The following is a 19,350-nucleotide window of genomic DNA, read 5'->3' on the forward strand; positions in this document are numbered from 1 at the left end:
TTAACAACATTCTGTAACTCATAGCATTTTCCTGTATTGTTTAACATATCAATATATCTAATTCTCAACCCAGCCAAATCTGTAAATACTTAAATCCAGAGTCTAGAGTTATAAATAGACAAGACAAATCTTTCTACATACCTGAAAAGAGGCCCAGATCCACAGAAAAATCTGAAATCTTAAAATATCATTGAGGATTACAGAACCTCCAAAATGGTAATAGAAGTACATGTAGCTTTAAGAAATGGATGCCCTCAGTGGCCATTGCTGGGCAACCACAACAGTTTTGACAGCATTTAGGCTTGGTTTCTGTCAGTAAACGGGGGCGGGGGAGACCCCAGGGCTCTTTTAGCATATGAGGGAAGACTCACCAGGGATAGGCTCAGCAGCAACTTCAGTGACTTTCTACCATCCATATTCCATGATTGACTCAGGCCTGCCTGCTTACTACTGTTCAACAGCAGCCAATCCACAAAAAACAGTGTGATGTAATGTTTAGAGTTTCAGACTAGGATCTGGTTCCAGGTTCAAATCCCCATGCTGATGTGGAAGCTCTCTCAGTGACCTTGGGCCAGTCACATCCTTTCAGCCTAACCTACCTCACAGTGTTATTGTGAGGATAAAATGGAGGTAAGAATAATAATATAAGCTGCTTTGGGTCCTCATTGTGGATAAAGGTAAGGTGTAAATGAAGTACATAATAAATATGGCTGAAAATGGGGGGAGGGAACAGAAAAAGATATTTAAAAGTTTTTATACCCTAAGGAGTCTCAAAGTGGATTACATTCCCTTCCTTTCTCCACAATAGGCACCTTGTGAGGTAGGTGGGGCTGAGAGAGTTCTGGGAGAACTGTGACTGGCCAAAGGTTACCCAGCAGGCTTCATGTGGAGGAGTGGGGGATCAAACCCAGCTCTTCAGATTAGAGTCTGCTGCTCTTAATCACTACACCACACTGACTCTCACTTGTACGTTGGCTGGTGGATGGGAAGCAAGGAATAGTGAGAATATGGGGGTTGCCAGGAGGGGGAAAAGAGGAAATAGTCTGAAGAAGGGATACAGCGGAAAATGGGGTGCCCCTAGCAAGTCTCACCTATCATGTCTAATGATCTCTGCTTAAGAGAAGCCATGTTGGATCAGGCCAATGGCTCATCCAGACCAACACTCTGTGTCACACCATGGCCAAAAAAGCCAGGCACCAACAGGAGGTCCATCAGTGGGGCCAGGACACTAGAAACCTTCCTAATGTGCTCCCCCAAGCACCAAGAATACAGAGCATCACTGCCCCAGACAGGGAGTTCCAACAATATGCTGTGGCTAATAGCCACTAATGGACCTCTGCTCCGTATGTTTATCCAATCCCCTCTTGAAGCTATCTATGCTTGCAGCTGCCACCACCTCCTGTGGCAGTGAAATCCAGATTTCTGTAATCCTAATCCTACTAAGTTGTTTATTAAATTTCTAGTCCTATTTATTGCATTGACCTATGCTGTGTAACCCTGTCTCAGTGAGAGGGGTGGACTATAAGTATAGTGAATAAATATATAAATAAATTGTTGGTTGGTATATACACCATGTAACACTCTGGAAGATGACAACATTTTAATGTTAGTTGTTGTCTACTAGAATCCTAAGAGCACAGACATGAAACTGCATATAAGACAACTTGAATAAAGAAGCAGGTTTCAAAAGACATTTGTTTCACAACACCCCCCTTTTTTTGTAACATTCAATTTGATGAAGAGTTCTGGTGAACTTGCCAGCTAGCACAGTCTTTCTTGTTAGTTTGGTTGGTCCTAATAAAAGGTATTATGCGGACTGTGGAATAGTTGAGGTAAGCAGGTTGTTTTCCAAAATTTGGAAGAAAAGCAACCACTTCATGAGTTTGATTAGCTGTAATTTTTAATCATCTGTTTCCTAGGAACAGGTAGTATTGAAATCCCTGTGCTTTGCTTACTTGTGAATGGAACACCTAAAATACTTGAGGTAAGAAGCTAGTTCTATCCTATGTAAAGGGCACAAATTACAGTGCTGTTTAAACATATATTCTTATGCTCAATAAACACACATTCTTATGCTCATTCTGCTGAAAACTTGGCTAGACACAAATACATCTCTTTTAGTCCCATATATCATTTCTATTTTTATGCTCTTGCTGTCTGGAGGGATCCTGTGGACTGTCGGCATTCTGAACTGACAGGGACTTGAAACCAAGAGAAAGTGGTTTGCATAAGGCGATTCACAAGTTTAACACAGAGCTGAAATTTAAACCACAGAGTTTCCCAGCAGATCACTTAAGTCTTGAGTCACTATGGGCGTTTTCGCACTTACCTTTTACTGGCGCGACCATCCTCCTCACGCCGGCGGATCTGCAGGGATTTCGCACCAGAAGCGCCGGCGCAGCCAAAAGAGCCGGCAACTTCCGTTGCGGAGCCAGCTCAAACGTTTTCCTGCTTCTTGGCGGTTTCCGTTTGAGCTGGCTCCGCGACGGAAGTTGCCGGCTCTTTTGGCTGCGCCGGCGCTTCTGGTGCGAAATCCCTGCAGATCCGCCGGCGTGAGGAGGATGGTCGCGCCAGTAAAAGGTAAGTGCGAAAACGCCCTATGTTATAACAGCACTTACAGAGAATCAAACACTTTTACTAAAACTCTTAGTGCCAGTCTAAATGTTTCTAGCTTCATGCCTCTGTAGGGTAGCTAAAAGGCCAAGCTGGATGGTGAATTAAAATTGAATTATAGAGCACTGGGCACATGTAGAAGTAAAGAAGTGGTTTAGGAGCTGTTGAATCCAAATGCATTTAATACCATCTATTTCTTTATGAATACAGTTTCATGTTTGGGTCCCCCTTGTGGAGAAAGGTTGCATATAAATGCAATAAATAAATAAGAATTAAGAGCGCCATATATTTGATGCCTGTGTAAGTGCTAAGCAAATTGCTCTGAAGAGCTAACACAATTTTTTTTTTGTTTTGAACATTGGGATTGGCCAGGAATATTTCAATTTTGGGATGTGTTTTTGAACATCTAGATTCTAACATGTGTTTGTGTCTTTAAAAGCGCATTTACAGGGCCTTGGAAAATTCTGCCCCCTGGCTCATCTTGGCAGGATCTGGTGGCATAGCTGACATCTTATCAGCACTAATGAATGAACCCCACTTAATAGTGCCACAGGTGGTGGAAAAGCAATTAAAAGAGAAATTCCCCACTGAAGATTTCTTGTGCAAGGACATTATTCAGTGGACCACAGTGGTAAGTTTAATTCTTAGTGGTTCAAAAACATTTGTTTGTGTAGGCATACTTGCCTGTTTGCTAATTTCTGTTGTTTACCAATTAGTTACCAATTTTAATTCAAGGTTCTGGTTATCACCTACAAAGCCCTCAATGGCCTTGGACCCACATATCTGCAGGAACACTACATGTGCTATATTCTGCCACAACAGCATCATTCATCTGAGCAAAGCCTTCTAATGGTGCCACACTACAAATGGATAAGATGTGCATTCTCAGTGGTGGAATGGCTTGCCTGAGGAGGTCAGGAAGATCCCCACGTTTCTATCATTCTGGAGAGTGTACAAAACAGAATTGTTCAGGAGGTTAAGATTTAGAACTGTAATAGACTGGAACAGCTCAGAAAGGCACCATTATGATGGAATGTAGTCTCTCTTTTGTATTATCTAACAGTATACCTTGCTTTATATAGTTTACTGCTTACAGTATATAATTCTCAATGTGGCAAAATCTGTGGATATTTAAATCCAGCAATTGGAGCCCTTAGCAGACAAGATTGATCTTTCTACAAATCTGAAGAAAAGCACTGTTGTTGTTTTTTTTTTTGTGGGGGGGGGGGGAGGACTCAAAATCTAAAAAAGAAAACATTGGACAGTTAAAAATTGCAAAAATAATAAAAGCAGAACCTTTAGCTTTAACAAATGCCCTCTCAGTGACCACTGTGGAGGTTGCCAGCCAACCACAACAGTATTGTCAGCCTTTAGACCTCAGTATCTGTAGAAGGTAGGAGAAGGGGGGGCAGGGCCTGTTTCAGGGCTGTTTTGGTCTTTTTCAGGGAGTACTCCTTGAGGCCAGGCCCACTGGGCATATTGCTACCACTCAACTTTCATGACGCACACAGCACCACCTGCTCACTACTGTTCAACCATAGCCACCACACAAAAGCCAGGACGGTGTAGTAGTTAACAGTTTCAGACTAGGATCTGGGAATCTCAGGTTAAAATATGTACTCTGCTATGGAAGCTCACTGGATGACTTTGGGCTAGTCATACACTTTGAGCCTTACTTACTTCACAAGGTTATGAAGATAAAATGAAAGCAAAAACAGGGCTTTTTTGAACAGGAACATATTTCCAACTAACTTGGTGTTAGGAGGCATGACCTAATATGAAAATGAGTTCCTGCTGGACATTTTCTACAAAAAAAGCCCTGTGTGAAACAATGGTGACATCAGGGGGTGTGGCACAATATGCAAATGAGCCCCCACTGGGCTTTTTCTACAAAAAAAAGTCCTGGTGAAAAGAATAATACAAGCTGCTTTGGGTCCTCATTGTGGAGAAAGGTGTGATATAAATGAAGTAAACAAATAGTACATAAAGTGAAGACTAGGGGGGGGGGCAGGTAAAAGGTAGAGTAGTTGATCAAAGGGAGAGAAGGAAACAGGGAGAGGTGAGTTTATGGAGGTTGCCAGGAGCAGGTAAAGAAGAAAGTATGGGGAAGGGATACAGTCATCCCAGCAAGTTCTTGCAAGTTCCATACTGTGCCATTGGGCTCTGCTTGGCAGCTGGCACTATGCAACTCCACCACAGGTTTCCTAGGCAGAAGCTGCCAGGAGGAGGGGAGGAGGGAAGGAGGGAAACAGGAGCTAGTAGGTGGGAGAGAGAGCAGGAAAAGGGGAGAGGCTATGGAGGATTTCAAGAAAGAAAAACAGGAAATAGTGGAGAAGAGGTAAATGAGACACATCCTTGCAGGTTCTTGTGGGTCCTGTGTTTGTTGTTTCCTAGTTCTTTTATCCTAGTCCGATTGCATTTTAATTGGTTATCCTATGCAATCTGTCTATACTTGTTGGTTGCTTTAGCCTGTAATTTTCCTTTAGTCTCAATGAGAAAGGCGAACTATAAACATTTTGGCGGAGACGGAGTCAGGGTAGGTAGTATGCCTAGTGATATACATGATTTCCACTCTGTCATTTACTTAGCCTCTCATCTTCTATGGTGCTGTCTATTGACTCTGAAATAGCTGGGTCCGTAAGATTGCCATATTTATGTTTGGGGCTTCTTGACACCCATATCACCCTCTGGAAGAAATGAACAGGGTCTAAATCATGGGACATTCATGTTTTATCTTTTTAAAAATCTAATGTCCTGGTTTAATTCTTTAGATCCAGAGCATTATTGCCCATCAGCATCTTCTAACGGTTCATGATTTTGAGCAAGAAGGTTCAGAAGAGTTGGATACTGTCATTTTGAAAGCTCTAGTTAAAGGTAATAATATTTTTAATCAACATTGTCTGTTCCAAAAATATTTCCCAGTGAACTACTATCTCATTCACATTATTTATATGCAGTTTTTCATATAAATACTCAAAGTAGTGACCAGTACAAGATAACAACCACTAACAAGCAAAACAATTCCAATTAAAACATTAAAACAAATTAGGTGCATCCAGTGTAAGTAAAAGGATTATACTAAAAAGATGTTTTTTACTTTCTTCATAAATAGTTGTTAATCTCTTGGTTTTCTTGTAACAGGCTGTGAAGATTTTTTTAAACAGTACAGAAGTTGTAGTACTTAAATTCTTGAACAAAGAAAATGCTGTTGTCTAGCTTAATTGTGGAACACTGTGGATAGACAGATACTGCTGTTGCCTGACAAACTTTGTTTTTTCGTTTGTTCCTTTCAAAAAATGAGATTTGTTTCAAAGGAGTGAGATGGAATAGAAATATCACAGTTTGAGCAAAGGCATTTTCCACTGAAGTATTCCTAAGAAATTGAACTTTCTCTAACAGAAGGACCCATATGAAATAAAAGTATGCATGGTTCCATAAATTTAAACACTTTAAGTCCCATTAATTCCAGTGGGAGAGTAAAGTGGTGCAGTGGAGAGCCAGTGTGGTATAGTAGTTAAGAGCAGCAGACTCTAATCTGAAGAACCAGGTTTGATTCTTCTCCATATGAAGTCTGATGGGTAACTTTGGGCCAGTCACAGTTCTCTCAGGACTTTCTCAGCCCCACTTATCCCACAAGGTACTTGTGATGAAAGGAGGGGGATATGATAGTAAGCCTCTTCAAGAATTCTTAAGGTAGAGAAAAGTAGGATATAAAAACTTACTGTTCTTCTAAAGCACCTAACTCCATGGAATTCAATGAGGCTTCAAATGGCATAAGATTGGATAGATTGTGCAACTTGAAATTGTAAAGTTGATGTTAAAAAAAACCCCTGGAAACTTTAAAAACAATGTAATTGAGATAAGATACTATTTATCTGAGCTATGTTCTTTCATAAAGTCTTTGAGGTCATTGTACTTTTGAGAGATTTAACCTGCTATAAATGTATGTCAATGTCCATGTTACGTTTGTGATAGCCTGTAAGAGTCATAGTCAAGAAGCTCAGGAATACCTGGATGAGCTGAAGCTGGCTGTGGCCTGGAATAGAGTGGACATAGCTAAAAGTGAAATATTCAATGGAGATGTTGAATGGAAGGTAGGCTGTTTGATGTGTTTAATTACTTTAGTTAACTGCACTAATTTAAAGATTGGTTGGAGTAATGCAGATTTGTTGATTTCAGGTGATAAGGGAGAGTGAGAACAACAAGCAAATCTCAGAATGGAAATTAAACTATATGTATATAGATGAGAATGCACTCCAGCCTCTTTGAGTGTAATTTCCATAGAAATTTAGTGATGTTATGTAATGTAGGTAGACACATTTATGCATAATGATACAGGATTTCCAGAATTTACATACGTAGAGCTGGATGTCTTGATATCCTATCTTCAAGACATGTCAATGGCATGAACCCTGGTACTGCTCTAGCTAACATTCATCATAGAGTTTGACATCCTAATGTCAACATCTTGCCAACTGCATTTACTGATAGAACTGAATACACCTTACCCCTTAAATTGGGGCTATCATGAAATGAATTTCCCCTCCCCCATCAGTCTTTGATGTGAACTGGGGATAACGGGTTGTCCCAAACCACATCAGGTCAACTGGAAGATATACTTCTTAGTCATCCTGGGAATGTTGACTGATGTAGTGAATCTAGACCTGCTCCTGGCTAAGCATTATGGGAAGAACTCACAGCCTGACTAGTGGACAATCAGTGATATGGAAGAAAGCTTGTAATATATCATCTGTCTCTTGATCCATTAATTGAAAATTGCTACGTGATAGTTCTGTCCAATATAGAAGCTGTGTGTACTGTATCAGCTTAAAACATAGGAGGACAAAACTTGCTGTGTTTTTATCTGTTAATGCCAATTCTTTCTATATGATGCTAGGTCAAAAAGGATGGCATGATTTCTTAACACCGATTTAATGTACGAATAGCTACTGCCCAATGGGGGGCAAAAAGTATTTTCACTTCTTTTTCTTATAAACTCAGTCATGTGACCTAGAGGAAGTGATGATGGATGCCCTGGTGAATGATAAGCCAGAATTTGTCAAGTTGTTCATTGATAATGGGGCCAACATATATGACTTCCTGACGTACAGCCGGCTGCAGAGACTCTACTGTACCATCTCACCAAAGTGTCTCCTCTATTCACTTTTGCTTAAAAAACATGAAGAAAACAGACTCACTTTGGCAGGGATGAGTGGGCAACAACACAAGGAAATGATGGATACTTGCCCACTCTTCACTCTCCATGAAGTTTCCAGGGTGCTGAAGGATTTTTTACATGATGCATGCAAAGGTTTCTATCAAGAACATAAGTCTGGAAACAAGAAGAAAACTGTAAGTTTATGAAAGATTATGGTGTTATTGGGCCATGTGTACAAAAACTTATAAAGGCAAACTGCAGCAGGACTATCCACTCCTTCATCTCTGTCCTGTTCCTTTTTGGTCTTTTTTAAAAAAATGTTTAAATATAAGAGTAACTTTTGAATCAACATGGAGAACCCAAATTCATAAATAAATATTTTTCATGTATAGACATGGAAAATTAGTAAAAGGGTTGAACAGTTGTTTCCTGGGAATATATTCTTGCCTTTTGAATACTGGGTCTTGTGTAAACTTGCTTGAATTTTAATGAAACATCATTAATTACAAGTCTGCAAAAAAGTGCCCTTTTTCCCAACGTTAAGTAGATTCTGATGTAAGAGAAAGTTGGGTCATGCAGTTAATTGCAGCTTCTTCATGCAATATCTCATACAGAATGTTCTCATACCTATTAGTCTGTATCCAGGATATAGAAACCCTTTAATTCAGCACTGACAGTGAATAAATTATCTTATGACTCTCTCCCCTTCTCCTGATCTAAGAGGCTTAGTAAAAGGAGATGGGAGTTCTTTGGCTTTCAGATTTGCACAGTCATGGGCATAGTCCAGGTTTTGCAGCTGCAATAAGTGCAGCACAAAAGCTCCAATCCAAATACTATGCAGGCATAAAAATTGTCTGGGAGGTTTTAACATAAAAGGGACCATAAAACATACAGATATCTGGGGATTGCCAAATGTTCCCTAATTTGAAGGACACCTTTTATTTTAGAGGACTTCCACACTATTATATGTAACAACTACTAGGGCTGTCAATCAAAAAAAAATTGGTAATATCTGGATCCAGATCCGGAAATATTCGGTAATAAATTTTTTGGTATTCTGGATATTTATGAATAGTAGTATCCGGATATATCCTTATATATGAAATATCCGGATATATCTAGATATATTCAGTTCCATTATACCCTATGGGCCATTGAAGTCAATGGCAACATAGTGTATATTGGAAGCCGCCTGGAGGGAAGGGGGTTTGGAAGAGAGCCCCCAAAACTGCAGTGGAGCTTCAGGGGACTCTTCCCCCAAGGAACCTCAAAGTCCCAAAAACGATTGGACCAGGGGGTCCAATTCTAGGGGCACCTGAAGAGGGTGCCCCTATCCCACCATTATACCCTGTGGGCCATTGAAGTCAATGGCACAACATAGGGCATAATGGAAGCCGCCTGGAGGGGAGGGGGTTTGAGGGAGAGCCCCCAAAACTGCAGCAGAGCTTCAGGGGACTCTACCCCAAGGAACCCCCATCCCAAAATGTTTGTACCAGGGGGTCCTATTCCAGGGGCACCCTCTCCCACCATTATACTCTACAGGCCATTGAAGTTAATGGAATAACATAGGGCATAATGGAAGCCACCTGGAGGGGAGGCGGTTGGGGGAGAGCCCCCCAAATGGCAGGGCAGCTGCAGGTGATTCTCTCCCAAGGCCCAAAAAGGCTGGACCTTACTGCCAGCACCCCAAAAGGCTTTACAAAGGCACACACATCTCCAACACAACCAGAAAAACAGTAAAACACAACCAGCTGTTCAACAGGTCAGGTCACCACCAGACCTGGCCAAACATGTCTCAGGCTCCAGAGAGGAACAACCAAACACAGGCCAATCACCCAAAAACCAAAAGCAGTCCAAACCACACACATACACCCCAACACAACCAGGAATACAGTAAAACACCACCAGCAGTTCAACAGGTCAGTAAGCCACCACAGCCTGGCCAAAGGAAAACAGAGGAAGGAATCAGACCCCACACAACCAGGTCAATCAAAGCCTGGCATAATTTTAATATGCAACTCCCCCCCCCCCAAAAAAAAATAACAGGCAATTCCAAAACATTTTTAAGATTCCCAGAAAAGATTATAAAAATAACACAGATTAAATTAAACACTTTAAACCAGGTCATGCCAGAGCCCCCACCCCAAGCAACCCAGCCTCCAACAGAAAACCAACCACCCAAAGCAGGAGGAAAACTAAAGGTTTTCAAAAAATTAAAAAATAAACCTGCTTCTAATCTGAACAGAAATCCCCTCGATAAACACATAAAAAAGGAGTCATTTTACCAAATAAAGATCCTCCAGTCTAGCCAGAAACACCAGCAGCTAAGGCCAGGCCACAGAGAGCAGAGCACAGTGAAGGGCACAGAAGCTCACTCACATTCTCTCTATGGTAAGTTGGCACCACAGCGGCAGGTTTCTTGCTGGAGCACACAACAGCCCTGAGCCATTTGCAAAATGCATGGTTATGTTTGGATCAGGGACCTCCTCCTCCCCCTCTCCCCAGACAGAGGCGGGAAAATCCCTGAGCACTGCATTTTGTAATCTGCTATTGGATCAGGGGCCTCTTCCCCCCTCCCCCTCACCTCAGCCAGAGGCGAGAAAAGCCAAGGGAATGGCAGGAAAGGCAGTCACAGGCCCTGTTCACATAGTGTGTTGAGTCCATGTTAAACTAACCCAGTTCTGTTCCGAATATCTTTGTTCTGGATATTATCGATCAGACTGCCATACTGCAATTCGAATCACTCCGTGGTGAAACCGTCTTCTGCCATCCACACAATGGCACCACGCAGTTATTTTTTCACCACTTTTATGGGCATTAGTGCATTATGCGCACATGTGCATGCACATAGGTTAAAACATTATGTGGTTATGCAGTTATGCGCATATCGCTAAGTAGTAAAAAAAAAATGCCAACCGTAAACCGGATGTCTGAGGCTCCTTTTGCTCCGGGACAGCCTTCAGACATCTGGAAGCTGGTCGAGAACTATCCAGATGGGGAAACTACGAGATGAAACGGAAGAACTCAAAAAACACCGCAAAAGAGCAGGTAACAAAATACTCTAGTTCCAAGAAGGACTGGGGGGGGAGGGTACTACGAGTTAATACTGGGAGGCAGATGTTGCTGTCTGATCAGCCACTTTTAATCTGGTATGAAACAGCAGCGACAACTGATTATACTGTGCGTCTGAACAGCCCCAGAGACTGCCTTTTGCTTTGCCCCATTGCTTTTTATGGACAACAGGGCTTTACCGAAAATTTCCGAATACCACTGATATTATCTGGAATTCAACTATTCAGAATTACAGAAATAGGCTCAGAGGCCTATCCGGAATTCCCTAATTCTGAATTTTACCAAAAAGGCAGTTTTTGGTACATATTTGTTAAACCCTATACCGAATTGACAGCCCTACGTGGGACCAAGCTTACTCTCTAGCAGTTGCTGTGATAAGTTTGCTTAGTGCATCCCAGTTCCTTTTCTGAAGATTAACAGTTCTCTGTGTGCATGTCCTTGGGCATGTAAGGCTACCCTTTCTATTCAAATGTGGCAGGAGGAGCATTGCAGTGGTGGTGGTATGAAGTCTCACATGCACACTGAGTCCTGTGAAAAATTACTAAAGAAGGGACATTTTGATCTGGCAGCCCTAACTTATTTAACACTTTGGAAGAACATTATGCTTATATGCATATATATTTATGCAAATTCCAGCTATAAGGTTGTGTTATTGTTTGCTTTTTTAGGATAAGTTACATGCAAAAAGGTTACCTGGCCCTTTGGATATGAATCAGAAAAGTGGAAATCCTTGGAGAGATTTATTTTTATGGGCAGTACTTCAAAATCGGCACAAGATGGCATACTATTTCTGGGCTATGGTAAGCTTCAAGCTACAGGCTGCAGCTACTTCAAATGTGCATTTTTAGAGACAAGTGAATGCCTTTTGTGCTTAATGTAACAGCCACAAAAACAAGACAGGAGACACAGAGTGTTGCTTGGAGAAAGCACACCAACTTCTTGCTTTTCCCTTGTTTCCTTTGAGACTAGGTAGCGAAAACCTTGCAGAGGAAGAGAAACAGAACAAGTCCAACTTCATTTTGAAAGCTCTGTTTTAAAGAGTGCCTCTTGTACTAATGGTGGGAAAGTTTCCACCATATGATTGCCAAGCAGGAAGTCATCTGGCATTTGGGTTTTCCCACAACTGAGATCCAAAGTTGTCATGTTTCTCTCATAAACAAGGCATACCATTAAGAATTAGGATTTTTGACTGGGTAAGGGGGGTGGCTGGCTAACCATCATCATACTGCTTGAGTCCTTCTGTCCACATGAGCAGTAGCTTGTCAAGAATGCTCCTTGCCATGAGTACTTCCAACTTGGTTCAGACTTCTGTAACCTTACTGCTATGTTGCTATAATTGATTGCTCACTAATTAAATGTGTTTTGTCTGTAAAATTTACAAGTAATCTTTTCTCACCCTGAGTTATGTGGTATGCCTTGGCATCAAGGTCATCCACACTCGGTGACTATCACTTGTGAAGTAACTGACTCTAGCTGGAAATGATAGCAAGGGGGGAGGGGAGATACTTCTCTGGTAGAAAAAAGGTGCTTACTGCTTCAAACGGTCTGGACCATCTAATATATTGACTATCTGTAACTGTGACTCAGTTCTACCAAGATACAGCCTTGGCGCTGTAATGTCTTCATTAATTGATTAAACCTTATATCAGGGGTGTCGAACTCATTTGTTATGAGGGCCAGATCTGACATAAATGAGACCTTGTTGGGCCGGGATGCAGACAAACACAATTAAATATATATTTTTAAAAATTTAAAATGGTAGCACTCATTAGTCTTAAAGGTGCTTTCTTTTGCATTTCTCCCATGGGATCCAGGGAACTGGGCAAAGGAAGCTCTGGTTCTTTCCTTCCTTCCCCAGGGAAATGGTGAGGGAGGAGTCTCAGCCAATAGAAGGAAGAGAGGTTTGGCTCAGTAGCTCTGCTGTGCAATTGAGAACGCCTGGAAAAACAAGCTCTGCTTTCCCCCCTTCCTCCCCAAGGGAGGAGCCTCAGTCAATGGAAAAAATAGAGGTTTTGCTCTGTAGCTCCTGCGCAATTGAGCAAGCCTTGCAAAGCAAGAGAGAGGGAGAAGGAAGCAGACAACAGTCAGTTGTTCGGGGGCCTGATAGGAGCCCTCCAGGGGCCTGATTTGGTCCTTGGGCCACATGTTTGACACCCCTGCCTTATATGATTAACCACCTAGAGGTCGTCATTGATGGAGATTGTACAGTACTTGACACAGCTGAGGGGAACCTCAAGTTACTGATGCAGAAGAAGTAGAATTCTTTGAGACCACATCAGAATGAAACAGACCAATATATTTATCATTGAAAGGGGTTTTGTGTTCATGATTTTAGGAATGAGAAGTATACACTAAAAAGTTTTACTGGTTGCTTATAGTTCTTTTAAGCATACAAAGATGGAAAGAGCTGATGTCAACTTATTTTTTAGGCAAAAATTGCAGTCAGTCATGATAATCGATTAGTACAAAGTTCTCAAACAGTGGTGTAATACTCGCTCCCTAAATTTCTCATCGTTTCAGCCTAATAAGAGGAATCACATTTCTGTGTTTGGCTCCATCTCACATCTGGGGCTTAAACTGAACCTGAGACCTTCTTCTTGCAAAGCACATGCTGTGCCATTGAGCCAGGGTCTCTTCTTATAGTTTTGAAGTTTGTAATGCGGAGAGATGCAAAGAGAGAGATTTTTCTTTCTCAACTGTTATGTGGCCTAATGCTTTGAATGCTTTCATTTCTAATATATACCTTTTTCAGGGGCAGGAAGGTGTAGCTGCAGCCCTGGCAGCTTGTAAAATTCTCCGAGAGATGTCCCATCTGGAGACAGAAGCTGAAGTAGTCCGCAGAATGAAAGAAGCAAAATATGAGCAGCTTGCTGTGGGTAAGTAGATGCAGTATGAGAGATTTAAAATTCTGTGGTATAAAGCAACAGCCCGTATCCATCACCTGACCTGTACAGGTGGACCAGCAGAAGCAGCGGGGAACATGATGCACACCATTTAATATTCCATCTTGCCCATACTGTACAATTTCTCTGTGAAATAAATTAATGGAACCGTGAGAAGGCATGTGAAGAGGAATTTATTTATTTATAGTTAAAATGGTAACCCACCTTTTCCTATTATAGGGCTGCTAACAGTGCCACTAACAACATTCCAAAACAAATGCAATTAGACCCCCAAACAAACAAAATCCTAATCATACCATAAAATGAGATTAAAGCAGGTAGCAAGCTTCAAAAGCCAACTTTAGGAAAGAGGCGTTACATTTTTTTCCTGATAGTTGAAGAACAGGTATTCAAGCACAACATGTTCCCTTTCACCACCACAGAAAGAGCTGTGGGCCTGTGGGCCTGCTCAACATCAAGCTCACCTCCCTATTAATAGGATTTCTTCTGCTCATTCCTGTTCCAAAACATCTAAATATGATGCCCTAAAGTTAAAACTTGACACTATGCTAAGAAGTTCAGTGCTGTACCACTCTGACAGAATCTATATGTTCTGCTTGGCATTAGGCAGACTTTTGATCAACTACATATTTTTATATCAACTCCAGCCAACAACACTCTATATTTGCCTGACATGCTACAGAGGATGCAAAGAGGCTTTAATATGAGAGCCTACCTGCAGCATTTCCCCCACCACCACCTTTATCATTAGGGTTGCCAATCCCCAGGTGGGGCAGGAGGAGAAAGCCACACAGGCATTCACGTTAAATTAACCTCAAATACTTAGAAATTCAATTATTTATATAGCAAATTATTCATAAAAAAATACAGTGTATCACAAAGTGCAAAAAAAACCTACTCCCAAAACAACCATTCCTATATTGATATCCGACAATCTGTTCCTTGAAATTGGAGTCAGGAAGTAGTGCGCAATGCCATGGAAACAGAGTCCAATGCTCCAATTCTTCACTGTTAGCCAATATCTGGATGGAATGCAGCAAGGCAATAAGACGCAAGGCTTCATAGATAGAAGTTAAAAATCATTAATACATAAACACTACAATTTCTGAAAATACAATACATAATACTTGTAAATACCTTCGGAAATGACGAAAACAATTCATATTGGAGACCAATGCTCCTACATTCGACGGCAATAGGAAATTGACCATAATGCACTTATAAACAAAAAACACGACAAGTCCCAGTCACTGTTCTTAAACAATTTTATTGATAACATATGGTAATAATTTCCATTAATAACTTCTTTTCATCTATCCCATATGCTTCTTTCTAATCACCCCTCCCCCCGTTACTTGACCCCTGCCAGTGTTATTTACTCAAAATACTAACATTAAAAGGTACCTTAATTCCTAAGAACTAAAATTAATATTCTTCTTTCTTCTAAAGTTTAATCATTATCAAAAATTGTCCAATGTCCTTTTACTTTCCACTTGTCTTCTACATAACTTCTAAATTTTTTCCACTCCCTTTTAAAATCTTCTAAATCATAGTCTCTTAAAGTTCTTGTTAATTTGTCCATCTCACTCCAAGTCATAACTTTTACAATCCAATCCCATTTTTCTGGTATTTTTCCTTGCTTCCATAACTGTGCATATAGTGTCCTAGCAGCTGAAAGCAAGTACCCAATTATAGTTCTATCTTCTTTTAGAAATTTTTCCATTTGTAATCCCAACAGAAAAGTCTCTGCAGCTTTCTTGAATTCATATCCCAAGATCCTAGAAATTTCTTGTTGGTCATCTGCCAATACTTTTTCGCAATTTCCCTGACTTACCTGAAACTTTTCAGTGTCCTCTTAAACTATAGCATATTTACCTGTTATGTATGATAATCACTCTGAATAACCTTGCTTTACTGCTTTGAGTGATGATGGTAGCGGTGGCAGTAGTTCACATTTGGGGACTTTCCCACTTTTTTTCATCTATGAAAGCTGCCCATCTGTTCCCTTATATTTCTGGCCTAGTCATTGTTCTTTCCTCTGTGTTCTTTCACAAAAGAGAAAAATCTCCTGCAACATCTGCATTATTTCCTGTTATTGTTCAGACTGGAATGTAGATATGTTGAGAACTTCCACCCTTAGTTAAAACAAGAAATAAGTGTATGAATATGGTAGTTTCTCCTAGTCAGCCAGATATATTTCAGACTTAATTACACTGAAAGCCAGTCAATAGCACAAATTAAAATTTGTTATAGTTTTTAAATTTCAAGCTGCTGCATCCATGTGGCTCTCAAGCAAGACAAGACCAAGAAGAACAATTGTAGGAATGTTTACATATTTCTCACTAGCGTTGCTCTGCATCCAGCGCAAGCAAGCAATTTCCCACCAGTTATTCTGTGGGTGCATTTTGACATGGGGTTCTCTCCAGTTCCCTTCACAGTTTCTTAATCCTTAAAAGACAGGATCACAAAGCCTGGGGGCAGAGCAATGCTAGTGAGAAAGTTTTATTTTAATTTCTTCTTCTCCAAATGGAAGACTTCCCAAGGCAACTTTTTAGGGTCAGCTTCCTAAGGAAAAGGAAAAATACTGAAGGCTTGCTATGGTGTGACTGTACTGTTTACAAATCTTCTAATAAATAAGCAAGCCACTATAGGGCAGAACTAATCTTAAGTCATCGGTCTTCCAGCTGCAGAGTATGCTGGCATCTCACCAGGGCTGCATTCCGTCCCAACTAAAACCAAAACACTGTGTCTCCCCCTCCCTTCTCAGATCAAAGTTCAAATCTGCTTCAGCTCCTGCCCAGGGATATTTCTGTTTTCATGTGACCTCCCCAGCTATTTGATTGCCTATTAGTTTGCATTCATTGTTAGTGGCCAAGCTAAAGGGAGATTCTGAATAGCAGGAAATCATCTCATAAAGGTAAAGGTAATCCCCTGTGCAGGCACCAGTCATTTCTGACTCTGGGGTGATGTCGCATCACAACATTTTACTGGGTGGTTTGCCATTGCCTTCCCCTGTCATCTACACTTTCCCCCCAGCAACCTGGGTATTCATTTTACCGACCTCGGAAGGATGGAAGGCCGAGTCAACCTTGAGCCAGCTACCTGAACCCAGTTTCTGCCGGGATCAAACTCAGGTCGTGTTCTAGGGTTAATAAAGATAATACATACAACTCAGGGACATTTCTGTATTCATGTGAAATATTGGTTCATTTGTAAGACCTATCATGTGTTTTGGCATATTGTGTTTGTTGCTTGCCACCTCAGGAATCCACCTCGATGCTGTTGTGATTATTTCATCAGTCTTTTTGGTCAGTGGCAAAGTAATGTGTTGAATGTCCCCATGATGCCTGTATAGACTAGACCAGGGAGCCACATGTGGCTCTTTCAATAAATACTGTGTGGCTCTCAAAGCCCCCACTGCCCCATCGGCCAGCTTGGAGAAGGCATTTATCTCTTTCAGTCACTTCCCCAAGCCAAGCCAGCCAGCAGCTTATTTATTTATTTATTTATTTTGTGAATTTATAGTTTGCCTTTTCCCAAGTTGGGCTCAGGGCGGATTACAACACAATAAAACAGTTAAAATCATACAATAAAACAGTTAAAAAATAAACAGTTAAACACATTAAATAGAATGAAATAAGGCGGTGTTGGTGGTATAAACATCATTCACAAATTGAGAGACAGGAATTATAGGTGTCTTGAATGTCAATTATCAACAGTGTTGGCCTGGTCCCTAGGTATCAGGATGATAGTCAATGCAGTCAGTGCAAGGAGGCCGATTAGATGGTGTGAGGATGCCTGCCTGCCTCAGCCAAAAGCCTGGCAGAACAGCTCTGTTTTGCAGGGCCTCTGGAATGGTAATAGTCCTGGTAGGGCCTGAATCTCCTTGGGGAGCTGATTCCACCAGGTTGGGATGCAAACCGGACATCCTTTGAGCCAGGGATAGTCAGAAGATGTTGGTTGGCCGATTGTAGTGGCCTTCGGGACTTGTATGGGGAGAGAACCTTGAAACAGATCCAGTACTCGATTGGTAGCCAGTGCAGACTGCGCAGCAACAGCTGACTGCCTGCCCATACAGGCAGTTCAGTCAACAATTGTGCTGCTGCATTCTGTACCCGCTGGAGTTTCCAGATCAGTCCCAAGGGCAAGCTTGTGTAGAGCGAGTTGCAGTAATCCAACATGGAAGTGACCATTGCATGGATCGCTGTGGCTAGGTCCTGGGGAGCCAGACAGGGTGCTAGTTGTTTGACCTGCCAGAGATGGTAAAAGGCAGATCGTGCAACTGCTGTGATCTGGGCCTCCATAGAAAGGGTGGCATCCAGCATCACGCCCAAGCTCCTCACCTTCTGAGCTGGCACCATCCAGCGTGGGAAGTTGGATACCCGATCTTAGCCCCCCACGGCTCAGACATAGGACCTTCGTCTTGGCTGGATTAAGCTTCAGCCAGCTCAACTGTAACCAACCAGCCACTGCTTCCAATGCCCTGGTCAAATGGACTGGGGTGGAATATGAATAGTTGTCCATCAGCAGATAAAGCTGGGTGTCATCTGTATACTGGTGATAATCCAGCCCAAAACCTCTGGCAATCTGTGCAAGGGGGCACATATAGATGTTAAACATCATTGGCAAGAGAATAACTCCCTGCAGAACACCACATTCTAGTGGATGACGCCAGGATGCCTGCTCACCAATCGCCACCCTTTGTCCCTGACCACAGAGAAAGGAGGAAAACCCCTGTAAGGCTACCCCCTGAACTCCAGTGTCAGCAAGGCGATGGATCATTAGATCGTAATCGACCGTGTCAAACGCTGCTGTAAGATCTAAGAGGGCTTTAAAGGTAATAACCAGCACCTTGTAGCGAATCCAGAATACTATTGGCAGACAGTGTAGTCTCCACACATGATCCCGAATAGAGAGACACAGTAACAGCCTGGCTGGAGCATTCTGCACCAGCTGCAGCTTCCGGATTCGAGACATGGGCAGTCCCATGTAGAGGGCATTACAGTAGTCTAGTCTTGAAGTGACCGTAGCATGAATCACTGTTGCTAAGTCGCTGTGCTCTAGGAAGGGTGCCAGCTGTCGTGCCCGCCTAAGATGGAAAAAGGCGGATCTCACAGTGAATGCTATCTGGGCCTCCATAGCCAATGTGAGCTCTAGTAGCACCCCCAAGCTCTTGCCTTTAGGTGCCGATATCAGTGGCGCCCCATCAAAGGCTGGTAAAGGGATTTCCCTTCCCAGGCCACCACGACTCAGACAAAGGACTTCTGTTTTCGTTGGGTTCAGCTTCAGACAACTCAGCCTGAGCCACCCCGCCACGGCTTGTAACGCCAGGGCTAGTTTTTCTGGGGCGGAGGCAGGCCGGCCATCCATCAGCAGATAAAGCTGAGTGCCAACTGCATACTGATAGCAACCCAGCCCAAATCTCCTGACAATCTGGGCAAGGGGGGCACATGTAGATATTAAACAACATTGGGGAAAGCACCACCCCCTGAGGCACCCCACAATTAAGCGGATGCCTCTGGGACGATCGTCCCCCGATCGCCACCCATTGTCCCCGATCACAGAGAAAGGAGGAAAGCCATTGTAAGGCTAACCCCTGAATCC

The 19,350-nt window shown here is 42.1% G+C and overlaps 1 protein-coding gene across 1 annotated transcript in view; it reads left to right on the forward strand.

Annotated features, from left to right (window-relative positions):
* Window positions 1-19,350, forward strand: part of TRPM5 (transient receptor potential cation channel subfamily M member 5) — a 75,827-nt gene that overhangs the window by 32,750 nt on the left and 23,727 nt on the right. The window contains exons 7-13 of the mRNA XM_060262393.1: window positions 1,920-1,984; window positions 3,053-3,244; window positions 5,385-5,487; window positions 6,589-6,707; window positions 7,615-7,965; window positions 11,512-11,643; window positions 13,596-13,719. Of these exons, the coding sequence (XP_060118376.1) occupies window positions 1,920-1,984; window positions 3,053-3,244; window positions 5,385-5,487; window positions 6,589-6,707; window positions 7,615-7,965; window positions 11,512-11,643; window positions 13,596-13,719 (1,086 nt within the window). The remainder of the gene's footprint in view (window positions 1-1,919; window positions 1,985-3,052; window positions 3,245-5,384; window positions 5,488-6,588; window positions 6,708-7,614; window positions 7,966-11,511; window positions 11,644-13,595; window positions 13,720-19,350) is intronic.

This window comes from Heteronotia binoei, chromosome 21 (assembly GCF_032191835.1).
Source record: "Heteronotia binoei isolate CCM8104 ecotype False Entrance Well chromosome 21, APGP_CSIRO_Hbin_v1, whole genome shotgun sequence".
Taxonomy (NCBI): domain Eukaryota; kingdom Metazoa; phylum Chordata; class Lepidosauria; order Squamata; family Gekkonidae; genus Heteronotia; species Heteronotia binoei.